We start from the raw sequence: 20,212 nt of genomic DNA on the forward strand, positions 1-20,212 counted from the left end.
CAATTTTGCTATTGAGTGTACAGTGCAAAGAAAAGCATTCTTCTTGTGACATCTCCAAAGTTGTAGAAAGAAATATGTTTTTAGCTGATAGCTTCTCTAGCAGTGATTAATGGCAGCTCATGAATTATGCACAGAATTAATCCACTTTTCTGGATTGCCATAATTTTAAGAAATGTACAGCAAAGACCAGAGGACATGAAACTAGACAAGTGTTTTTTTTTTCAATGTTACATTGGTAATATGAGTGATTGTTCATAGAATACGTCACTTTCCAAACTGTGTTTAGTTTGGAAACAAACTGGCAGATTTGTTTGACAAATAAAATGTGGGATGAGGGGTAAGACCAATGAGATGTGAAGCATTTCGATATAAAAAAAAAACAAAAAAAATTCATGAATGAAAATATCTTGTTTCAGCCGAATGCCTCAGCTCTTCACTAAGGACATTGCACTGGTACAACAGTTTTTTGAAGCTTTATGTAAGGTGGGTGCTCACAGGGCTTTGGGGAATTGCTAGGATTTTGTGCTGGTTTTGCTTAATTCTTGTCACTGTACATTGTGAAGTGAAAACTCTTATTTTTGTATTGCAGGAAGATGCTGATACTAGGCTTGCCATTCAGGAGGCTTTGTCTATGATGGTTGGAGCGTACACTAACTTGGAAGGAGCCCAGCGTACCCTGATGGAAGTTCTTGTAGCTTCTTATTTAATAAAGGTATTTTCAATTGAGTCAAAATTAAGTACGTTAAAAAGCGCTATGAATTGTTTTCTTTTTTTCTGTCACTTTTCCTATACTTTTAGAACAGGTCTTTTTCTTACTGAATGTATTGGCCTGTCTGGGAGAAGGGGAAGTGTGTGCATGCTCAGATGAAGTATTTTTAATACTGTACAGTGGCTGCAAGAAGGGTGGCAGTGCAGTTTTCCATTTGTGTTCTGTTTTGCAGAAACAAAGTTGTTGTGATTATGCTGTATGCTTTTTCAGTCTCCTAAGAAAACTCTGAGAAGGAGCTGCCTCAAGGACAGTGTCTTGTGAAATGTTTTGTGAAAGCAAGAGTTAGGTAGAAAGGATCATTCACTGTTTAGCTGGGATTTCTGTGTGCTATGATTTCTAACATTATAAAAGAACTCTTTAGGAACTCATCCATGAGATGCTAATCCAGAGGAAAGCACACTTCACTACTCTCTTACTTCACTGAGTATCGTGTTTGTGTTCAGAATTCCCAGAGGTCTGGGTTTTCAGAAAGAGTATTTTTTGTATTCTCTGTGTTTGCATGGGTGCTCAGGGAGACTGTGGAGGTATATGTATTTCTAGTGGTGGCACTAGTAACTGTGTAAGAATATATTTTCATGATCTGTTGTGCCTGGGTGCTCGAGTGATCTGGCTGTCCGGGCGATACCCTTTTGTGACTATCTGAACCCAGTAGAGAGATCAATGACTCTAAGCTAATGTTTCTTTTCCACCTCTTATGAAGCTGTACTGCTTCTAAATGCAGCTCTGTTTTGTGTAGTTAGATGATGTCAGAACTGCCTGGGTGGGGCATTACAGATGTCTAAGAAATAGCAATAATCAATATTTATGGTTTCACAAAATGTGCATGTATTTAATAGAACATTTCATTCTTCATTTGTGTATGTATGAGAAGCTTGCTTTTCTGTCTCCTGCCATATAAAGAGTTAGCAAGAACAGTGTTTAAAAATGTTCAAACTCTGAGTGATGTTGGTACCAGAGGACAAAACAGATGACTGATGATTTACAAGTGGTAATTCGTCATTAGTGTGTTCATTTAAAACTTAACAGTATGCTTGTGTCTCTTCTCTTTAAGCCTGAAGTTCAAGTACGTCAAGTGGCTGTGAAATTTGCTAGCACAGTGTTCCCTCCGAATCATATCCCATCCAGATACTTACTCCTGTTAGCTGCAGGAGACCCGTAAGTTCTTTTCCTTTGAAGTTATTTTCACATATATACACACACATATCTGTGTTTGCATCCACTATATGTTTGGATGCAATGTGAATGCATATATGAATCCTTGAGAGGTGGGCCTGTGCAAACCTCACAAAGTTCAACAAGGCCAAGTTCAAGGTCCTGCACCTGGATAGGGGCAATCCCAAGCAACACAAATACAGGCTGAGCGGAGAATAGATTGAGAGCAGCCCGGAGGAGAAGAACTTGAGGGTGTTGCTTGTCCTCAACATGAACTTGAGGAAAGTCAATCGTATTCTGGTCTGCATCAGAAGAGGTGTGCCCAGCAGGTTGAGGGAGGTGATTCTTCCCCTCTACTCTGCTCTTGTGAGACCCCACCTGCGGTACTGTGTTCAGCTCTGGGGCCCCGACACAAGAAGGACATGGAGCTGTTAGAGTGAGCCCAGAGGAGACCATGAAGATGATCAGAGGGCTGGAGCACCTCTTCTATGAAGACAGGCTGAGAGAGTTGGTCTTGTTTAGCTCAGAGAAGAGAAGGCTCCAGGGAGACCTTAGAGTAGTCTTCCAATCCCTAAAGGGTGCCTACAGGAAGGCTGGAGAGGGACTCTTTACAAAGTGCATGTAGTGACAGGGCAAGTAGTAATGGCTTTAAACTGACAAAGGGTAGATTTAGATTAGACATTAGGAAGAAGCTCTTTTCTGTGAGGGTGGTGAGGCCCTGGCACAGGTTGCCCAGGGAGGGTGTGGCCCTGGCAGTGTTCAAGGCCAGGTCGGAGAGGGCTTTGAGAAACCTGGTCGTGGAAGGTGTCTGTGCCCATGGCAGGAGGGTGGGAACTAGATGATTGTTAATGTCTCTTCCAACCCAAACTGTTCTATGATTCTATTATATATAATAGAATATATATGTGTGTGTGTATGTGGTTAAGTAGGTATGTATATAAAAACTCGCTGAAAATAAAGTATGATAATTTGGAAATTAACCTTTACATAGGAGGATTCTTGGACAGTTCTGTGGAGATTTGTTATTGTGCCTTATGGTCACCTTTGGCTCAGATTCCGAGTCTGCTGACTGATCAGAGACTGCTGTTGGTAAAGCATTTTGTATTAATGATCAGTTGCAACTGTGAGGTAAAACCGAATTAAGTGAAATCACCTTTACAGTAGCTAGAAGTTATTTTTCCTGGCAAATTCTATCAGTCTACTTCTAGCCTGTATTTGCGAAGTGTGAGGAGCATGCACTTGTGAAAGTTTCCATTCTGCTGAGGAGTAATTGACTCATTAAATTACAGCAGTCATTTCATTTGCAGTTTTCTATTACTGCAGTTTAAGTGGTGCGGCTTTTCCCAACTTGCCTTAATTGTTCAAGGTTTTTTTGTGAGTTCCTTGTAACTAAGAAAGGCTAAGTGTATCAATTGCAACAAATTCCTCTGTCATTACAATATTGGCACTGTTTCAGGAGTTGATCTGCTGCTAAGTAGATAACCATAAACCTAGTATGTGTCAGCTGAAGCTTGAATATAGGAAGTGATGGGGAGGAGGAGCAGGTAGGAAAACAAGTATGTGGTAGTCAGGAACTGGTGGTAAAACACTAGCAGGATATAAGAAGAACAGAAGTGGGCTGATGCAAACTGTTTTGCAAAAGCTAATCTTTTTCTTCCCCTTCTTTTCCCCCTCCCCCTGTATTTAACAAAGGTTTTTTCCCCTTCCTTAAAAAAAAATAAAAAATAAAAAAATCTCATTTAAAAGCTGTTCTGCATCCTCCAGCATCCCAAGATATCTTACTGCTCATTAAAGGCCATTTGTTCTGTGCAAATAACGTCTGTTCGCTATCATTTCTTCTGAAAGGAGGGAGGAGGTACATGGAGAAGCTCAGCAGGTGCTGAGAACATTTCCTGGTAAAAATGAAAAGGAGAGTTCTAGGAAGCAGATGCCTTTGTTCCCTGAAATGGTCCATTACATTCAAGATAAGGTATGGTGCTTCTGTCCCTGTAAATGACACGTATATGTCTGATGCTCCGGTGTGTAATAAGTGTGGTCTTCCCTGTATCCATCTCCCTCATACCCCCTGAGGAGTAAAGTTAGGGAAAATCGCATTGAAGACCACACATGTTACTGCTTTGCCAAGATTATCAATCATTGTTACCTTCTGCTGGCAATAATTGCAAGAGATCCAAGTGTTAAGTAATAAGGAGACAGATCCTTTAACAAAGGGCTTATTTTGCTTTGATGCTGTTTGTGCAGAAGATGTGTGGAAAAAGGAGTCCAGTGTTCAAGGGTCATAATCCAGCATGGTTGCTCACGGACATGTTTGTGAAAAGATGGGAAGATCATTCTCTGGTTGGGCTAGTGAAAAATAATATTGTGCTTAAAACAGGAAAAAACTTCCAGACTAGGAAAGGAGATACTGGAACAAATGAAGAAGTGTGGTTTGTTTACTTTAAATACTTAATTATTTATTTTAATTTCAATTTGTGGAAATAATGGCCATTTAAACAGCCTTTCAGAACTCTAGGGGAATGATTTGCCAAAACCTGTACCACTTGAACTCTTACCTGAGAGATTCCTTATGGAATGTAGTGTACTTTGCTGGTGTACTCTGCTGGTATACTTTGCTGGTGTATGAAGTATTTGAAGCTTTATGAAAAACCTTGTGTTTGTCCAAAGTACTGGTTATTCAAATATATGCAAAAAAAAGAAAAAAGAAACCAAGATTGAGTTTTAGATAACACTATTAAATGACTTCTCCTTGTGGTTAATTTTTAAATTTTTCTTGATTTATGTAATGCCACTAAATAACTGTGGATCAGCCTAGTTTAATCCCTAATGGGAAAAACAAGATTCCCACACTCCTCAAGGTACATTTCTTTGGTTAGTTATCTCAAAGTGTGAATTTTCACGTATCATGAATAATCTGTGAGTGTTGGAGATGTTTGAGAAGTTTGTATACGTTGCTTGGCACAGCAGGCTGAGTACAAAATGACTTCCTGCACAAGTTAGCATCATCTTTCTCTCTCTCTGCAAGATGGTATATATGAAAGAGTAGGACCTGATATGCTGGGTGTGGATGGGAATCCATTCTTCAAGGGAGCCATCTTCTGGTTCCCTAATTCAGGTTTTCACTGATGGTTCTGGATGTCATTGAAGTTACTGTGAAGCAAAAGATCTGTGTGTGTTCAGAAAGATGAGAGTCTGAGTTCTGTGCAGCTGCCTTCTGTGTTTATTCAGATGCAAGGCTGCCTTGCTGAAGCCAGCCCGAGAACTTACGTGTGTATTGCCCAGAGAACAGACATGCTTTTCTGCAGCGTTCGCAGTGGGAGTTACTGGAAACCTTCTGTTCGTATGGTTTCTTGCTGGAATATGCCTGCTTGTCAGAGCTAACATTTCCATGGAAAGGAGTTGGTCACTAGCTGCAGCAGCCTTCTACTTTGCAGGTGGCAGGGTCTGGCTGACTCCCTGGCTTGGCTGGTGCGGCACAGGGTTCCCACTTCCTGTACTAGGGAAGCCTGACTGCTCCACAGCCTTTGTGGGCAAAGCTGTTGTCTGCAGGCTTCCTGGCTGGCTGTCAGCTGGGGCACCTCAGAGTTTGGAAGTTCATGAGGTATTTTGTTTTTAAATTCTAAGGCACTTCATTTTTCCTCCTGAGGGGAAGAAAGAATGTTGTGCTTGCAGCCCAGAAAGCCAGCCGTATCCTGGGCGGCATCAAAAGGAGCATGACCAGCAGGTCAAAGGAGGTGATCCTGCCCCTCTACTCTACTCTTGTGAGACCTCACTTGGAGTATTGTGTGCAGTTCTGGTGTCCTCAACATAAAAAGGACAGGGAACTGTTGGAACAAGTCCAGAGGAGAGCCATGAGGATGACTGGGGCTGGAGCACCTGCTGTAGGAAGACAGGCTGAGAAAGTTGGGGCTGTTCAGCCTGGAGAAGAGAAGGCTGCGTGGAGACCTCATAGCAGCCTTCCAGTATCTGAAGGGGGGGCTACAAGGATGCTGGGGAGGGACTCTTCATTAGGGACTGTAGGACAAGGGGTAACAGGTTAAAACTTAAACAGGGGAAGTTTAGAGATTGGTTATAAGGAGGAAGTTCTTTCCTGTTAGTGTGGTGAGGCACTGGAATGGGTTGCCCAGGGAAGTTGCAAATGCGCCATCTCTGGCAGTGTTCAAGGCCAGGTTGGACAGAGCCTTGGGTGACATGGTTTAGTGGGAGGTGTCCCTGCCCATGGCAGGGGGATTAGAACTGGATTATTTTAAGGTCCTTTCCACCCCTAACTATTCTATGATTCTAATGTTGTCCTCCATCCTCCCCTGCTGTTCTCTCTCGCAAATTTGGTTTCCACTTTGAGTTGATAGGGATGTGAAGTTGATGGACCTAAACTACTATTACCAAGTGCTCTGTGCCCTTCATTGTCATAGAACTGTTGTACTTTTTCAGTTGCTAAGTGGAGGATAGTTATGTCAGCAAAACTTCACTGATCTTTCTGACATTTCTGCTGTTTGTGGGTCTGAATGTTCCGCTCATAATATATGTGCTGTTGTTTAGGCCTCTCACCAAATGAAAACTCCAGCTAAATATACAACTGGGACTGCATCATTGCCTTTCAATCCTGCCACATTTGGTGAGGTAAGTGTCTGGATTTACTTCCTTATATATGTATACCATAATTTATTTACAGGACAGTGTAAGAAGCTAACAGTTACTGTAAGTCACCCTATGTTCTACGTTCTAAACTTCCTCTTTGAACAGATGTTGGGATTAACTCTCCATCCCTTATCTGTCTGAACAGGATTTTCGGGGAGGGTTGGGAGGAAAGTTCCTGAGAGTGCTGCTCCACTGCCTTCTGTGGCATACCTAATGTAATAGCTTGTCAGAGGGAGAAACAGGCAGTCAGGTTTAAAAGTCCCATTATGCTCCGTGGGGCTGTTCTTTTCATAGCAGATTCCCTGGCTTCAGTGATCTGTACGCACACGCTGTACGCATCACGCTCAGCTGTGATGCCTGGTCTGTATAAACCATGCTTTGGGTTGCATATGAATGCCAGATTGTATAGGGCACAGGCTGAACCACCCGCAAAGGGGTTGCATCAACTGATGATGATAAACCAAAAATCTGTGTATGATTTAATCATCTGAGAGTGATGCAGGCACTGTAGGGTTGTCTGCTTGCACAGGCATATTGCAGAAACTCTTTGTAAGATTTGTTACACTTTCTATTTGTTCCTGTTTCCATGCTGACTTTTCTGTCTAGCTTTGATTAAAGAAGAAACTTTCTTGTTTTGGTTACATTAAATGTAGCATATTCCTTGCTCTTCTATTTTGTCTTCTCCATGTTGTTTCCCAGTGCTCTTGCACTCAGTATCCTGTGTTTTTCTGTTCTGTACTTAGATAGTTCTGTATCTGCGGATGTGTCTTGCTCACAGTGCAGGTGTGGTGCCAACCTCTCAAAGCTTGGCAGATATGCAAGATCAAGCTCCAGCCATTGGACGTTACATAAGAAACCTCATGTCTGGCAACCACATATCTTTATCTTCCTCCTCCTCTTCAAAAAGTGCAGAAACCAACCCTGTACATACGTATATTGGCCTTCTTCAGCAGCTGTTAACTAATGTTGGAGGTAAGAATCTTTGTGCAGTATTAGCTTGAAGAAAAATCTTCTCTTGCTAGAAGTGAGTTGCCATGTTCGGTGCTTTGAGCTTGGCTGCAGGACTGACAGAGCTGCAATGCTGACTATATATTCTTCAGTTTAAACTTGTTCTCTTCTGTGCTGCTGTGTAGGTAGGAGAAAGCAGGACCACAGAATTGCAGCTTTAAATGCTTTAAAAAAAAGACAGTTGTGAGGCTGCTGCCATAACAGCTATAACCAGTGAATGCTGTCTTCCTCACTCTGATAATAGCGTATCTGTGACAAGTGTAGTCTTAAATCACTTAATGCCTTTAGAACAAATTGTTACCAGAACTTTTGCTTCTGTTTCCCTAATATTTCTGAGAAAAAATATACCCTATTATTCCATGTTGTTTGTTATCTCTAAGGAATTGTAAATTAATGCTTTCAAATGCCTGATACTTCTTAACCTCTTTTTATCACTGTTAGATTTTTGTAAATACTGCAATTGTTTAATAACCTGATTCTTTAATTACTCTTTAGGTTTGCCAGTCATGTATTGTCTTCTAGAAGTTGTTTCAGTGTATCCAGAAAAACTAGCCACCAGATTTGTAGACAAAATGGATTGGATAAAGGTATATTGAAAATTTACATATTTTGGTTTATTTCTGGGGGTGGAGTGGGTTTGGCATTAGCAAAACCTGGCATTTTCCCATGGTGGAATGGAGTATTATTTCCAAGTATGCACTTATTTTAAAATCTGGTATTTCTACTTAGAGCCAACACTTCATGAAATGTTGTATGTAGCAGGATGGGGAAGCTATGTTTTGATTCTTTTGTTTTACCAGTTTTGTTAACTGACCTATATCTTCAGGGTAGTCTGTCATGGATCCTGTTGGTATAGTCAGTCAGTTTTTCCCCTTGATCAGAAGATCCATTAAACAGTACAAGAAAACTGAAAACAGAATTCTTCCAGTGGGAAGATGTGAGTGACTTTTCAGAAAATGAGATCAGTTAGATCCTTAATTGTTTTAAAGCCCTTTCTATAGAGGTGTTTTTATGTTTTTATTAGCCTCAAACAAACAAAAAAAGATAAACTGGAACCTGTTTGAGAATAAGCCAAAGATAATTCTGCTTTCTCTAGATTCTCTTCTCAGGCAGCTTGTTGTTTTTTCATGGTTTGCTTCAAGCATCCAGGATTTGCTAAGCTCTTACAGGTTGCCTTCAATTTCATTGGGAATCTGGCAGAAAATAATGCTTGGTTGCATTAAAGAAAAATTAGAATGTGTTATAATAATTTCTCCTGCTGATATCTGTGCTGCATTGCACTGTATACAGTTTACCACATCTCATTTAAGTGCAGGTATGAACCTTGGAGGATTTAAACATTCTCCATTTCAGTATTGTGTATTTTTTGGAGAAAAACCTGATTTTTCTTTGGCCTGGTGTCCATTTGCAAAATAAAGCTTCTAGGTGTGGTAACTGATAGTACTTCATTCCAGAAATACTGTTGTGAAGTATCCTTCAGGATATTTCACTTTGCCAAGTGGAAGGAGCAGGTCCAGGAGGTTGTTAGAAGTCAGCTGTGTTATCTGATATATATTTTGAGTTGAACTTAAGAGTTATGTTTCATGAGCCTGACAGGTTTCGTTTCTTGTTTGCTTGGATCATTTTTGCTGCCTTTGTGATGGCACGAATTTTTCACATGAGTTTGTTGCATTATATATCAAATTAATCCAGAGGTAAGATTGTATCTTAACAAATTACCTGATGCTTCCCAAGTTCAACTTTTTAACAATTCACATAATAGAAGATCTCTAATACAAAGTGGAAGAGTTTGCACTGAGAGCTGTGCTTTCCTGGACAACTTTTTTTTTGGCACCATTCGATTTAATTGATTTAACTTCTTGAGGTTTGTGGGGGTTTTTTTTGTTGTTTTAATCCCTTGATTAATAAAAAGCAAATGGAAGCCTTCCAGTAGCTCTTGAAAAATAGTGTCTTTGGGAGGCTTTTTAGCTCTGTGTGAATTCAAAACATGGAAACTTTTCTGAATATGAATTCATCCAAGCATTCCAGTAACGTGTTAGTGCAGAGCTGGTGGGTAGCCCTCTTGTGGCTAGTAGTAATCTTCCTCCTGAACACTGAGCATTCAGTGAGTGCTTTGCTGAATTGAGTGCTTTCTTTCTAAGTGATAATGCTGCTGGTTTAAAGAGTGGTTTCTGAGGTAAGTACTATTTATGTAGCTGCATGACAGTTGTGCTTGTGTATCGAAGCTCTGTATGAACAGACCATATGAGAAGCTGCTTCCTTATTTTATGTTTCTTTTTAAAAACTCCTGCAGAGTCTGATGAACACAAACAAAGAAGAAATGCGCGAGCTTGCAGCCCTGTTCTATTCTGTGGTGCTGTCTACCATGTCTGGAGATGAGCTTAGGGCCTCCTTGGAGCAGCTGATTAAGATGACGAAAGACAACCATGTAACTACCTTTCTTTGTCTGCTTCTTATTTTTTCTCGTCTCATGTAACTGATGGGAAATCTCACAGTATGTCTGGGATGTATTAGCCTTAATCTGAGTGTAAAATTAACTAGCTGATATCCAGTCGGACTGTGAGAAGGGATTTTTGTTGTAGGTGAGTGCAACAGATCTTTAAATAAACTAATCTCTGAAGCTGTTGTTAAGGTCAGAAGGATTTCCTGGAGGCAGTTCCTAAACAAAGCCAGCACCGTCACATATTTAACCAGTCTTAGCCATCTTAAATATTCCTCATCCTCTTGAATAGTAATGGGTCAAACTATCTACCAGTTTACCATTTTTTGTGAGCAACTACAGGTACCAAAGAACTAAAAAGTATTCTTAAATAACCCCTCGCCTCCTGAGCCGTAGCTGCTCCCTGGCTCCTCATCAACTCAGGGTCTTGTCCTGCCAGTGGCCTTTCCCTGCTCTGGGGGCTGACTTCTTCCCTCCCACTCCGCATGGACTGCTCAGCAATCCTCCACCAGTGTATTACTACATAGGTTTGCCTGCCTGCTGCCCTCCAGCAGCTCCTTCCGACTCCCATTAACCTTATCTCTGCATTTTGCTACTATGAGCTTGGAGGAATCCTGAAATCACATTGAAAAAGTTTCTGTGCTGGTGTGTCTTGAATCCTGAAAGGGAGGGAAAATATTAGTATTTTAGGTTAGATTTCCCCAAAGTGTTTTTATATCAGTCTCTCCTAATGACTTAATGGGCTGCTATTTTACATCACAGGTAACAGACTCAAATACTGACAAGTAGTGCTGATCACTGTACATTGTAATTAACAAGCAGGATTTATTTTGTATCTGCCAAAGTGGTCTTATCGCTCTGTTTCATATAGGGTGCAGCTTCCGTGGTCACAAAGCTAGCACAGATGGGTCCCATTCCCCCTGCTGCTGCTTTCTGCCCGTGAAGCCATGGTTGACCTTTCACAGAATATAGCTGAGAATAAGGAGGGATGTGAACCATGAAAAAAAAAGAGCAGGGTGTTCCCCTGCATTTCTGAGTTTGAGTCAGTGAGAGCTCTAGTTTGCTGCAAATGCATCAACCCAATTGAATCAGTACAGACCAGGGGGGTGGTGGTGTTCTCTAGTGGCTCAGTAAAGACTGCAGTGTAAATAGGTAGCTGAAGTGGAGAGGGGGGGAAAAACCCATCTTCAGCAGGCTTTGCTGCTCCAAGACCACAACAAGGAGCAGTCCCTGGTGGACAAGCTAGATTGAGGATCTGATCCAACTTTTCAGGGTTGTGATAAAAAACAGATACATTAACTAAGCTGAGTTTAAGCCCCTGCCTCCTTCTTTTTCTTTCTTTTTTAATTATTTTTTTTTAATTAAGGTAGCATTTAACTCAGCATTATTTCTGCACAGAATCCTTTCATTAGAAGTCACCTGTTGGAATGAGCACCATCATCAGGTAGTCTCAGCACCAAGTCAGCATTGGAGAAATTACTGTTTGTGACATTAATTGTAATAATTAGGTTTCACAGCCTGTGGCCATTTGAACTGTATAAAGGCATTACCTTCAGTATTTATAGGTCAAGTATGTTCTCATTCTTAGCAATATAAATCTGGAGTAATTCCCCTTTACTATTGTTTACCAAAGAATACATTTAATCCCCTTAATCTGAGTATGTCCAATTTTTAAGTAGAGACAGCGTTGTGTTATCTTAGTAGACTTATGAAGGTGAACTTACAAATCAGATGAGTTGGATTTTTACTACTTATTTTTGTCTAGCTACCAAAGGGTGGGCTTTAGGAATGTCATTGCTGGTGATAAATTCTTAATCTGTCCTCCTAAGCCTCTTTTAAGTTTCATTAATTTATCTTAGAAGACTCCATCCATCAGAGAGCACTAGAAATATTAAGCTCTTTGTCGTTGCACTATGTGTTAGAACTCCATGTTAGGACTGAAGAGTTCAGTTCACTCTTCAGGGTGCCTCCTCATCTGGCTTGTCCATCTGTGCTTTTAAGTCAGAGTTTTGTGCAAAGTGTTACTTACTTACTTTGAAAATGAGATTTTCTGCACTACTGGTGTTGTCTCTAGAGCCCGGAGGTCCAACATGGATCCTTGTTGGCTTTGGGATTTACAATTGGAAGGTACTTGGCCAAAGGGAAATGCAGAACAAGGGAGCTACATAATGCAGAACAGCCAAACACTGCCGTCATGCCGGATCAAGAACAGCTCATAAAGTCAACGACAGAGACAATAGGTAACTTCCTGCCTAAGACTTTGCCACATACAACAGTTGTTTTTTGGACCACCCCAGGCTGAGGACTTTTCCAAGATATTCAGCCCATTGATTCTGTAATCTTGGGTTTACTTTCTGTGGTAGAATTTACAGTGTATAAAAATGACATCATATTAGGTGTATGGATGTAACCCTTTTCAACAAGAATTAGGTGGACTCTTAGCTCATAGACTTAACATAGTAGAATTAGGGGTAGTGCCACTGCCTAGACTCCTCTCAGTCTCCTTTTACTTGGATTTTGTTCCAGCATAATGCTTCCTACCACTGTAGAGGAGATAAATACTTTGCTTCTTGCATGGGTAAAATATAAGTGCCTGCCTGACCACTGCTAAATAATAACATTCAAGCCATTCTGTTTTGCCTTTTCCTGTAGGTTCTTTTCTGGACAGCACCTCTCCCTTTCTTGTGGTGGCTGCTTGTACAGCTCTTGGGGAGATTGGAAGGAATGGCCCCTTGCCAATCCCCAGTGAAGGACCAGGATTCACAAAGCTTCAACTTGTGGAAAGTTTATTGGCCCGAATCCCTTCCAGCAAGGAAACAAATAAGGCAAGATTTTGTAGTGTTGTTATGATTCCTGTTCATTTCTGGAATGCTCTGTCCCCAGGTTTATGTATTATCTGCCAAACTCAGCCCCTCTTTTTAAAAAATAATTAGGTTTATCACTGGTTTTAGTGAGTCAGAATTAGGCTAAGGGTTTTCCAGTTTTGTGTCACTGTTGGTCGGATGTGCTTTCTGTAGTCATAATCAGGAGCTTACTGGATGAAAACTACAAATGGTCATAATTTTAATAAAAGAAAAAATCTTTTACCTGGAAATAATCCTCAAAGGTTAACAGGACATTTGTTTTGATCTGTGTTCTGGAAAAAAGGTGCACTGATTGATCTGATAAGTGTTTTGCATGACTGACTTCTGGTACCTTAAATGAAACTTCAAGCAAGGTTGAGAAAGTGGGTTGAAAGTATATCTTCTGGACTCTACAGGAAGGTTTTGTGATTGAGTTTGGTTTTTGTTTGTGTTTAAAGATGAAGGAACGAGCAATACAGACATTAGGTTACTTCCCAGTGGGAGATGAAGATTTTCCCCACCAGAAGCTACTGTTGCAAGGTTTAATGGATTCTGTGGAGGTGAGGCACTGTCAATGTATTTTTCTTTATACTGCGGTGGGTATTTCTACTTAAATGCTTTTTATATACTCTTGAGACAGATTTTACAAGGGAAGTTATCTTTTTGTAGTAGTCCCTCTGGGTTCTTTAAAACTGCCTTGAAACAGAGAGCGGGGGTAGGTTTGGGGCTTGTAAAATGTTTTATATCATGGTTTAAAAACTTGCCAGTTGGGGTCTCTGGGGCGAATATGTATTCCACTTTAGGAGAACTAACTAACTGTATGTGTAAAATCTTAAGAAATTATACTAATGAAGCCATAGGTTTGTACTTTAGCCTGAAAAAGTACCCTAAAAATAGATAATATAGATATATCTTCTTTTTTATCTGAACTGCATCAACTGATACATCTTGCTTGCATTATGAGCTTTGTTTATAGGAAAACATGTATGTGTTGTCAGTCTAAATACATCAGTGTAGTATACTGGTTTCATGGTACTTCAGAGCTCCTATACATTTTACAATATACCAGACAACAAAATTAAACAGTCAAGGAGCTTTTCAGGGTTCTTAATTTACAGGGTTTTTGACCTTTCTTCCTTGTTCATACTAACATAGGGTTCAGCATTGTTGAAGCAGCTGTTGAGTATCAGATAGGCTGGCTTTGCTGAGTACTCCAATTCTATGTGCTCAAAGAAGCAAGAATAGTAAGAACATTGTTTACGCAAACATAAAATGATGTTTCTGAGTGCTATGTTTATCTCCTGTAACTGTATAGAGACTTTACATATTCTTTTATAAAATACGTATTTGGAAAAAAAACCCAGCAAAACAACAAACAAAAAAACCAAGCCAAACCCAAGCAATGTATCTTAGATTGAAGGAAGCTAAAGGCTTGCTTCTCAAAATGCCTTTGCATTTTGTGCTCCCAGAGAGTAAGGAAAACAATCTAGTAGGCACCAAGCAGGTACAGAAATCTGTTCTTATGACCCAAGATTCATAAATAATGACAAAAAAAGTGGCGGAGTTCAACACATTCTGTTTCTGAGAGCTTAGAGACTAGAGGAAGAGGATAGAGAAGTAAAGCAAAGTATTGTCTGAATTATTTTAATGTGAATAACAAATTTGTGCATCTCTTATTAATGATCAACTTCTGGATGGAACTTCAGGAGAATCTTTTACTACTGCACAGCAAAGCTGCAGTAGTTTTTGTTGATGCCTGGCAGTCTTGTTTTAATTTTGTTTTATTTTCATCCTGTCTCTAATTCTTTCTGTGCTGTGCTCTGCTAAGTTGAACTTCTGCAGAGACTAGCAAATGCTCTGTAGGAGATACACGTTAAGTGTGGAAATTCTAGCTCTTACCATTCCTTTTGGAGAGTCTGAAGCTGGATAAGTTTCCTTACCAATCTCAATGGATGTGACTTGCCACATAGTCTCAGCAGTTCACCAAAAGTGTACTGGGATTGGAAGAGAGACTGTGGTTCTGTGGAGTACATGCCAAAAGTTTTGGTGTGTGTTCAGGGCTGTCAGTAAGGCTCTTGTGTTTTTCAGGCCAAACAAATAGAACTGCAGTTCACCGTTGGTGAAGCTATTACCAGTGCTGCTGTAGGGACAAGCTCGGTAGCTGCACGTGATGCATGGACAGTCACAGAGGAGGAATATATCCCTCCTTCAGGTAGGCTTTGCTAATACAGAGGATGGGTTGAGGAACATAGACTCTCTGTTATAGTCTAACACTGAACTTCATAAATTTGTTTCTGTGGTGGTTGATTTTATAACCATAGAAGTAAGAGATATTTGTGTTTGTTCATGCTGGTTATATACAGGTCATTTCACCTCTTAAGTCCCATTTGCTCAGAGGTTAGAATCATAGAATCATAGAATCGTTGGGGTTGGAAAGGACCTTAAGATCATCTAGTTCCAACCCCCCTGCCATGAAGACTTTATTTCATGCACTGTTTACATGTGCTGTTAAATAGCTTCTTCAAATCTAATTCATGCCACTTGACACTGAATTTCTTTTATTATTTCATTTTGGTTTGTCATGTTGGGTTAGTTTCAGGTTTAACATACATAAATCTTTCAGAATATCGTTTTGAAGCCTGCACTGGGAAATAGGGTTATGACATTAAATTGCAAGCATTTCCAGCAACTTGGAATTATATGATTAAGTGACATATCAGCCTCAGACCTGCACACAGGTTTTTTAATGTCGTGAGGGTGGTTTTAGATCTCTTAAGTGTGCACAAAGCTCAGCATGTACAGAACAGGGTTAGAAACTGAACCTTGCCATGCTCCAGAAGTTTTGACTCCTAACGGAAAGAGCACTAAGTCTTATGCAGCATGAACTGACAGCCTCTTTTTGGCCACAGGCTCTGAAATGCTTTTATGAAGGGTTAGGAGGACTCTATTCAGTGTTTCTATTAGTAGTCACTTTCTTAGTGACTCCAGTGAATGCTTTTCCTAAATAAGCAGAAATTAAGGTGTCATCTGGGTACTCATGGGCTAACTAGATTTTTTCATTGCTGCTGCACATTATGTTGGAAGTAAAGATGAGTGTGTCTGATTCTCAAAGCTCCCCTTCTTCCCTCCACCTTTCTTCTTTTCATATAGATTTGAAAGGGAATGATGTGGTTCCCTGGGTCCTAGACCTTATTTTGAACAAGCACATAATCAGCCCCAACCCACACATTAGGCAGGCAGCTTGCATCTGGCTTCTGTCAATGGTGAAGAAGCTGAGCACACACAAAGCAATTAAGGTAAGAAATATGCCCTTTCCTGATGCTGGCTTCTTGTCCCTGTTTTTACCTCTCGCTTCCTTTCTCTCCCTTCGTTCCACTTCACTTCCATTGCCCTTTTTTCCCTAGTGCTGGTGCAGTCCTTACTGAGATTTTTTGAGACATGGCTTATCTTTTGTCACAAGGAGAACATACTAACTGGCAGATGAATGAGGCTTTTCGGCACCTTTGTAAATTTCTGACCTGGCACTCAGGTCAGAGTGAGCATAATGTAAATGCCTTTTGTAAGGTGAAGGAGCAGGACATCTTCTCTTGTGGAGGAGAGGTTGGGGTCTGTGCCATTCTTAGGATTTATTTTTGGAAATGTTAAAAGGAGGTCTAGGAGGTGAAGAAGGGGGAGAATTTCTGGACTCATTTGTTTCAGAAGTTATCACAACTTTGGTACCAAGGAACAGCTGTTGCGTGATCCATGTACTGTGTATTTAATAATATTTAGGGTGCTTGTCTATAATGAGAGAATATAAAAGATCCTGTACAAGGACTTAACATTTTGGCTGGTAAGGCTTTATTCTCTTCCTGCATAGAGGTACTACAGACTGTGGTGGGACCATGTAGTAGCCATCTTGTGCTCTTCAGGTAAAGAGCTTTGGGACAATAGGTGCTTTGCAATTGTAAGCTGTTATATGTAAAACCTTGCCGCATATTATACTAATCTAAACAATGGACCTCGTGGGAGTTGGCCAAATCCACTAGTTTGGGGATGAAGAAAAGTGTCCTCACGCACAGGATAGCCCCATCTTGCTGCAAGCCAGATTTACGATGCATTACTGACATGTATTAGGCAAGGAAAATAAAATATGTTTACTAATGGCATGGTAGTTGTAGAAAGGTGCTGGAAAAGTAACTTACCTTCTGTTACTGTCAGTCAGGCTCCTGCTTACCTGTCTGGAAAGGAGAGCAGTTCTTGTAGGTGTAGCTCAAATAGGCAGCTCCACTGATACAGTAGTCTCTGTTTATCTGTTTGGAAGTTGAGACGAGACGAAGGACCCAAAACCTGAGATGAAAATAATAATGTCCTTTTTTTCTCATCTTACAGTCTCATCTCAAGGATATTCAAAGTGCGTTTGTTTCAATTCTGTCAGATAGTGATGGTAAGTGCTATCACATGTTAAGGGTTGTGTCTTTTCATAGGCATTTAACAGGATGGAGGGAATTTTTGAACTGCCAGAAAGTCACCTACATGCCCTCTGTCAGTCAGCATTAAAAGACGACTGAAGAAACATCCCATTTCTGATGTAATAGGAATGATTTCTAGTCATTGCATGTAGAGATAAGAAGCAGCTTTTTCTGTGCTTTGCTAACCAAATGCATCTTTTTCTGCATTTGCCCCTTCAAACTGTAATAGCAGAAAATGTTCATTGCTTCTTCTATTCTGCTTTGGACAGTAGGATGTGTATTGCAGAGTTCTGCATGGACAGGAACTCTTAAGCCCTCTATAAGCTAGCAGATTTTGGTTTGTACGTCTTCCCGTGGATTTTAGTGGAAAGGGAGGTAGCTGGCAGCCTATCCAAAACTCACTGAAGTTGGAGAGAGTATTACCACTAACTTTGCTGAACTTCAGGGACCAGCAGCATGTCAGAATACTCTTGGAATTTTCTCTGCTCTTTCAAAACCTGTAGTGACAATATTAACATGAAGATGTCACCTAGTTCAGAACAAATTGTTGCTTCAGAATGCAAAGCTTGTGTCTTGCCAGACTAGATCTGCTCTAAAATGGAAACCTGTGAACTGCAGCACAGAGCTGTTTTTGCTAGATCATGATTTTGGTTGAATCTTGTTTTTGAAATTTGTTTGTTACTTAATTACATGCTTATCATTAATTTTACCTTGTAAAACCTCTTGCAGAGCTTAGTCAAGATGTTGCTTCAAAAGGTCTTGGGCTGATATATGAGCTAGGAAGTGAAGAGGATCAGCAAGAGCTAGTCACGACACTTGTTGATACCCTTATGACAGGGAAAAGGTACAGTGAGCTCAGAATAAAGTGAGAATATTCTGAGCAGTATGTTTGATGGGAACAAAAATGTGCCTCTCATGTGTGGAAAAAGATGTTTTGAGGCAAAGGGCATGTCAATATCCATGTATTCCTAGTGGGTCAGACTCAGACATTTCTTAATTCACCTTAGAGTTGTTGTCACTGAATTTGTTCTGGTTTTGTTCCATTCAACAAAGCTTCAAAATCATTTAGTCCTGATTCAAATCAGTTGGGGTTTTGTTGGATTTCCAGAAGGAAATTGTGTAATTGCAAAGGACAATGCATGATGTGAATGTTGCAGAATTGGGAACTTGCTTGTGTCTGAAATGTACCTTTTGCTGGGGAAGTGTGAGTGGTCGCTTGTTAGTTTTAGTGTGAAAAATGCTGGTCTTCCAGGAGTCCTGGCAAGTAATTCTGTTGGTCAGTGCTGAAAATGCTCTTTAACAGCCCACTCCCTCTAACCTGGTGTGGATGTGGCCGCTGTAAGTGACATAACCTAGGTTGGGAGTGTTGGGATCCAGTGGTGGTAAACAGGAAGAATTAAGATGGATGGAAATAGGATTTTTTTTTTTTTCATTTTAAAGTATAGATTTGCTGTGCAGAAAATAAAAAGACATCATTCAGTGTTTTGACTTTTTACCTCCTAACTGCTCAGCAAAGCCCTCACTTTCTGCAGCATCTGTTTAATGTTACACATGATGCAGGTTAATGAGGTTACTTATAAATTCTGTAGCTTCGCACACGTGTGTTTTCTGTGGGGCTGGAACTGGAAGAATGGGAAGCTACTGAAGTGATGAAGGAAAACAAACTTGACCTGCAGCATGCAGTCCATTAAAGGGTAGATTTTTGGTTTAGCTAATACTGGACCTCTTTTCTACCAGAGCCAAACATGAGATGACTGGAGAAACTGTGGTGTTTCAGGGTGGCCTGAGCAAAACCCCAGATGGGTAAGTTTACTGATGGTCTCAATGTCAGGCACATAATCAGTGTTATATTGTTATATTCCCTTGCTTACAAATCTACTTCCTGAGCTTTTTGTTCCTCATTGTTCTCTGAGTTACCATAACTATTTTCTGGTAGTACAGATAGGGTATTCACTTCTCTCTGGTTTAGGCTGTGAGTTGACTATAGCTTTACCTATTATGGCATTTGTGTAGCTAAAAATAGTGATACCGATTTCCCGTTTGCTTTCCAAAGTCAAGGCCTTTCTACCTACAAGGAGCTTTGTTCACTGGCTAGTGATCTCAATCAACCAGACTTGGTGTACAAATTCATGAATTTGGCCAACCATCATGCCATGTGGAATTCTCGAAAGGTAATTTGCTGCTTTCATACCATTTACATTCCCACTATGAACTCCAGAAACAATAACTGCCTTTCTCTAGCTCTGGTTGTATGAAATATGCATAATTGCACAGGGAGGACATTTGTTGATGCTTTGGTGTCAGGTCCAATGCAAATTTATCTGCCTGAAGAACAAATTTAAGATTACTTGAAATTCTTAAAACAAAACATTGGTATCACAGGGTTCATATCATCCTGCATTCCTCTCTATATCAACTGGGATCCTTCCTTTTTACTTTTGAGTGTGCTTGGGAGCCAGATCTTGATGTGTTCCAACAGTGAGATAACATTTTCAAAGCTGGATAAATTTGGAGATGCCGGAGTGATTTTTTTTTTTTTTTTTTTTTTTATGTAAAAAGGAAGAGCAAAAAACATTCAGGAACAGGTTGCGAAGAAAACAATTGACAATACACAAGTTTAATCATTGTTGTCAAAGCATTCTTTTTCAAGTCAAGTTTGATATTTTAGAGCTATAGGGACCTTTAGCAAAGCCAAAATACTCTTGGATCCATATCCTGCTTAAAAAAGTATCATCATAAACTTGAAGATTTAAGTACACTTTTCAGAGCTTTAAGTTGAGGGTTATTTCATTAGCTTTACATAAGCATGGAAAATCTTTCCTCCGGAAAGCAGGAAGGAAAGTCTTCTTTCATGCAGAAGACTCTGGTAGCTGCATCTACTGTGTTGCACCTTTTGTGCTCTTTCATGCTTGCT

At 40.2% G+C, this 20,212-nt stretch overlaps 1 protein-coding gene across 5 annotated transcripts in view; it reads left to right on the top strand.

Annotated features, from left to right (window-relative positions):
• The window catches only part of ECPAS (Ecm29 proteasome adaptor and scaffold), a 65,613-nt gene that overhangs the window by 25,392 nt on the left and 20,009 nt on the right, over positions 1-20,212 (top strand). For 4 of the 5 annotated variants that reach the window (XM_062624284.1, XM_062624285.1, XM_062624283.1 and 1 more), the window contains 17 exons: positions 417-483; positions 590-712; positions 1,821-1,924; positions 3,767-3,890; positions 6,458-6,538; positions 7,300-7,528; positions 8,060-8,151; positions 9,858-9,992; positions 12,079-12,244; positions 12,657-12,829; positions 13,306-13,407; positions 14,936-15,059; positions 15,998-16,143; positions 17,219-17,273; positions 18,028-18,142; positions 19,036-19,101; positions 19,352-19,469. In XM_062624284.1, coding sequence (XP_062480268.1) covers positions 417-483; positions 590-712; positions 1,821-1,924; positions 3,767-3,890; positions 6,458-6,538; positions 7,300-7,528; positions 8,060-8,151; positions 9,858-9,992; positions 12,079-12,244; positions 12,657-12,829; positions 13,306-13,407; positions 14,936-15,059; positions 15,998-16,143; positions 17,219-17,273; positions 18,028-18,142; positions 19,036-19,101; positions 19,352-19,469 — 2,020 coding nt within the window. The remainder of the gene's footprint in view (positions 1-416; positions 484-589; positions 713-1,820; positions 1,925-3,766; positions 3,891-6,457; positions 6,539-7,299; positions 7,529-8,059; positions 8,152-9,857; positions 9,993-12,078; positions 12,245-12,656; positions 12,830-13,305; positions 13,408-14,935; positions 15,060-15,997; positions 16,144-17,218; positions 17,274-18,027; positions 18,143-19,035; positions 19,102-19,351; positions 19,470-20,212) is intronic. The other variant, XM_062624286.1, reaches the window with a different exon arrangement.

This window comes from Pezoporus occidentalis, unplaced genomic scaffold (genome assembly GCF_034315485.1).
Source record: "Pezoporus occidentalis ecotype Australia unplaced genomic scaffold, CSIRO_AGI_Poc_V1 ctg264, whole genome shotgun sequence".
Lineage (NCBI taxonomy): Eukaryota > Metazoa > Chordata > Aves > Psittaciformes > Psittacidae > Pezoporus > Pezoporus occidentalis.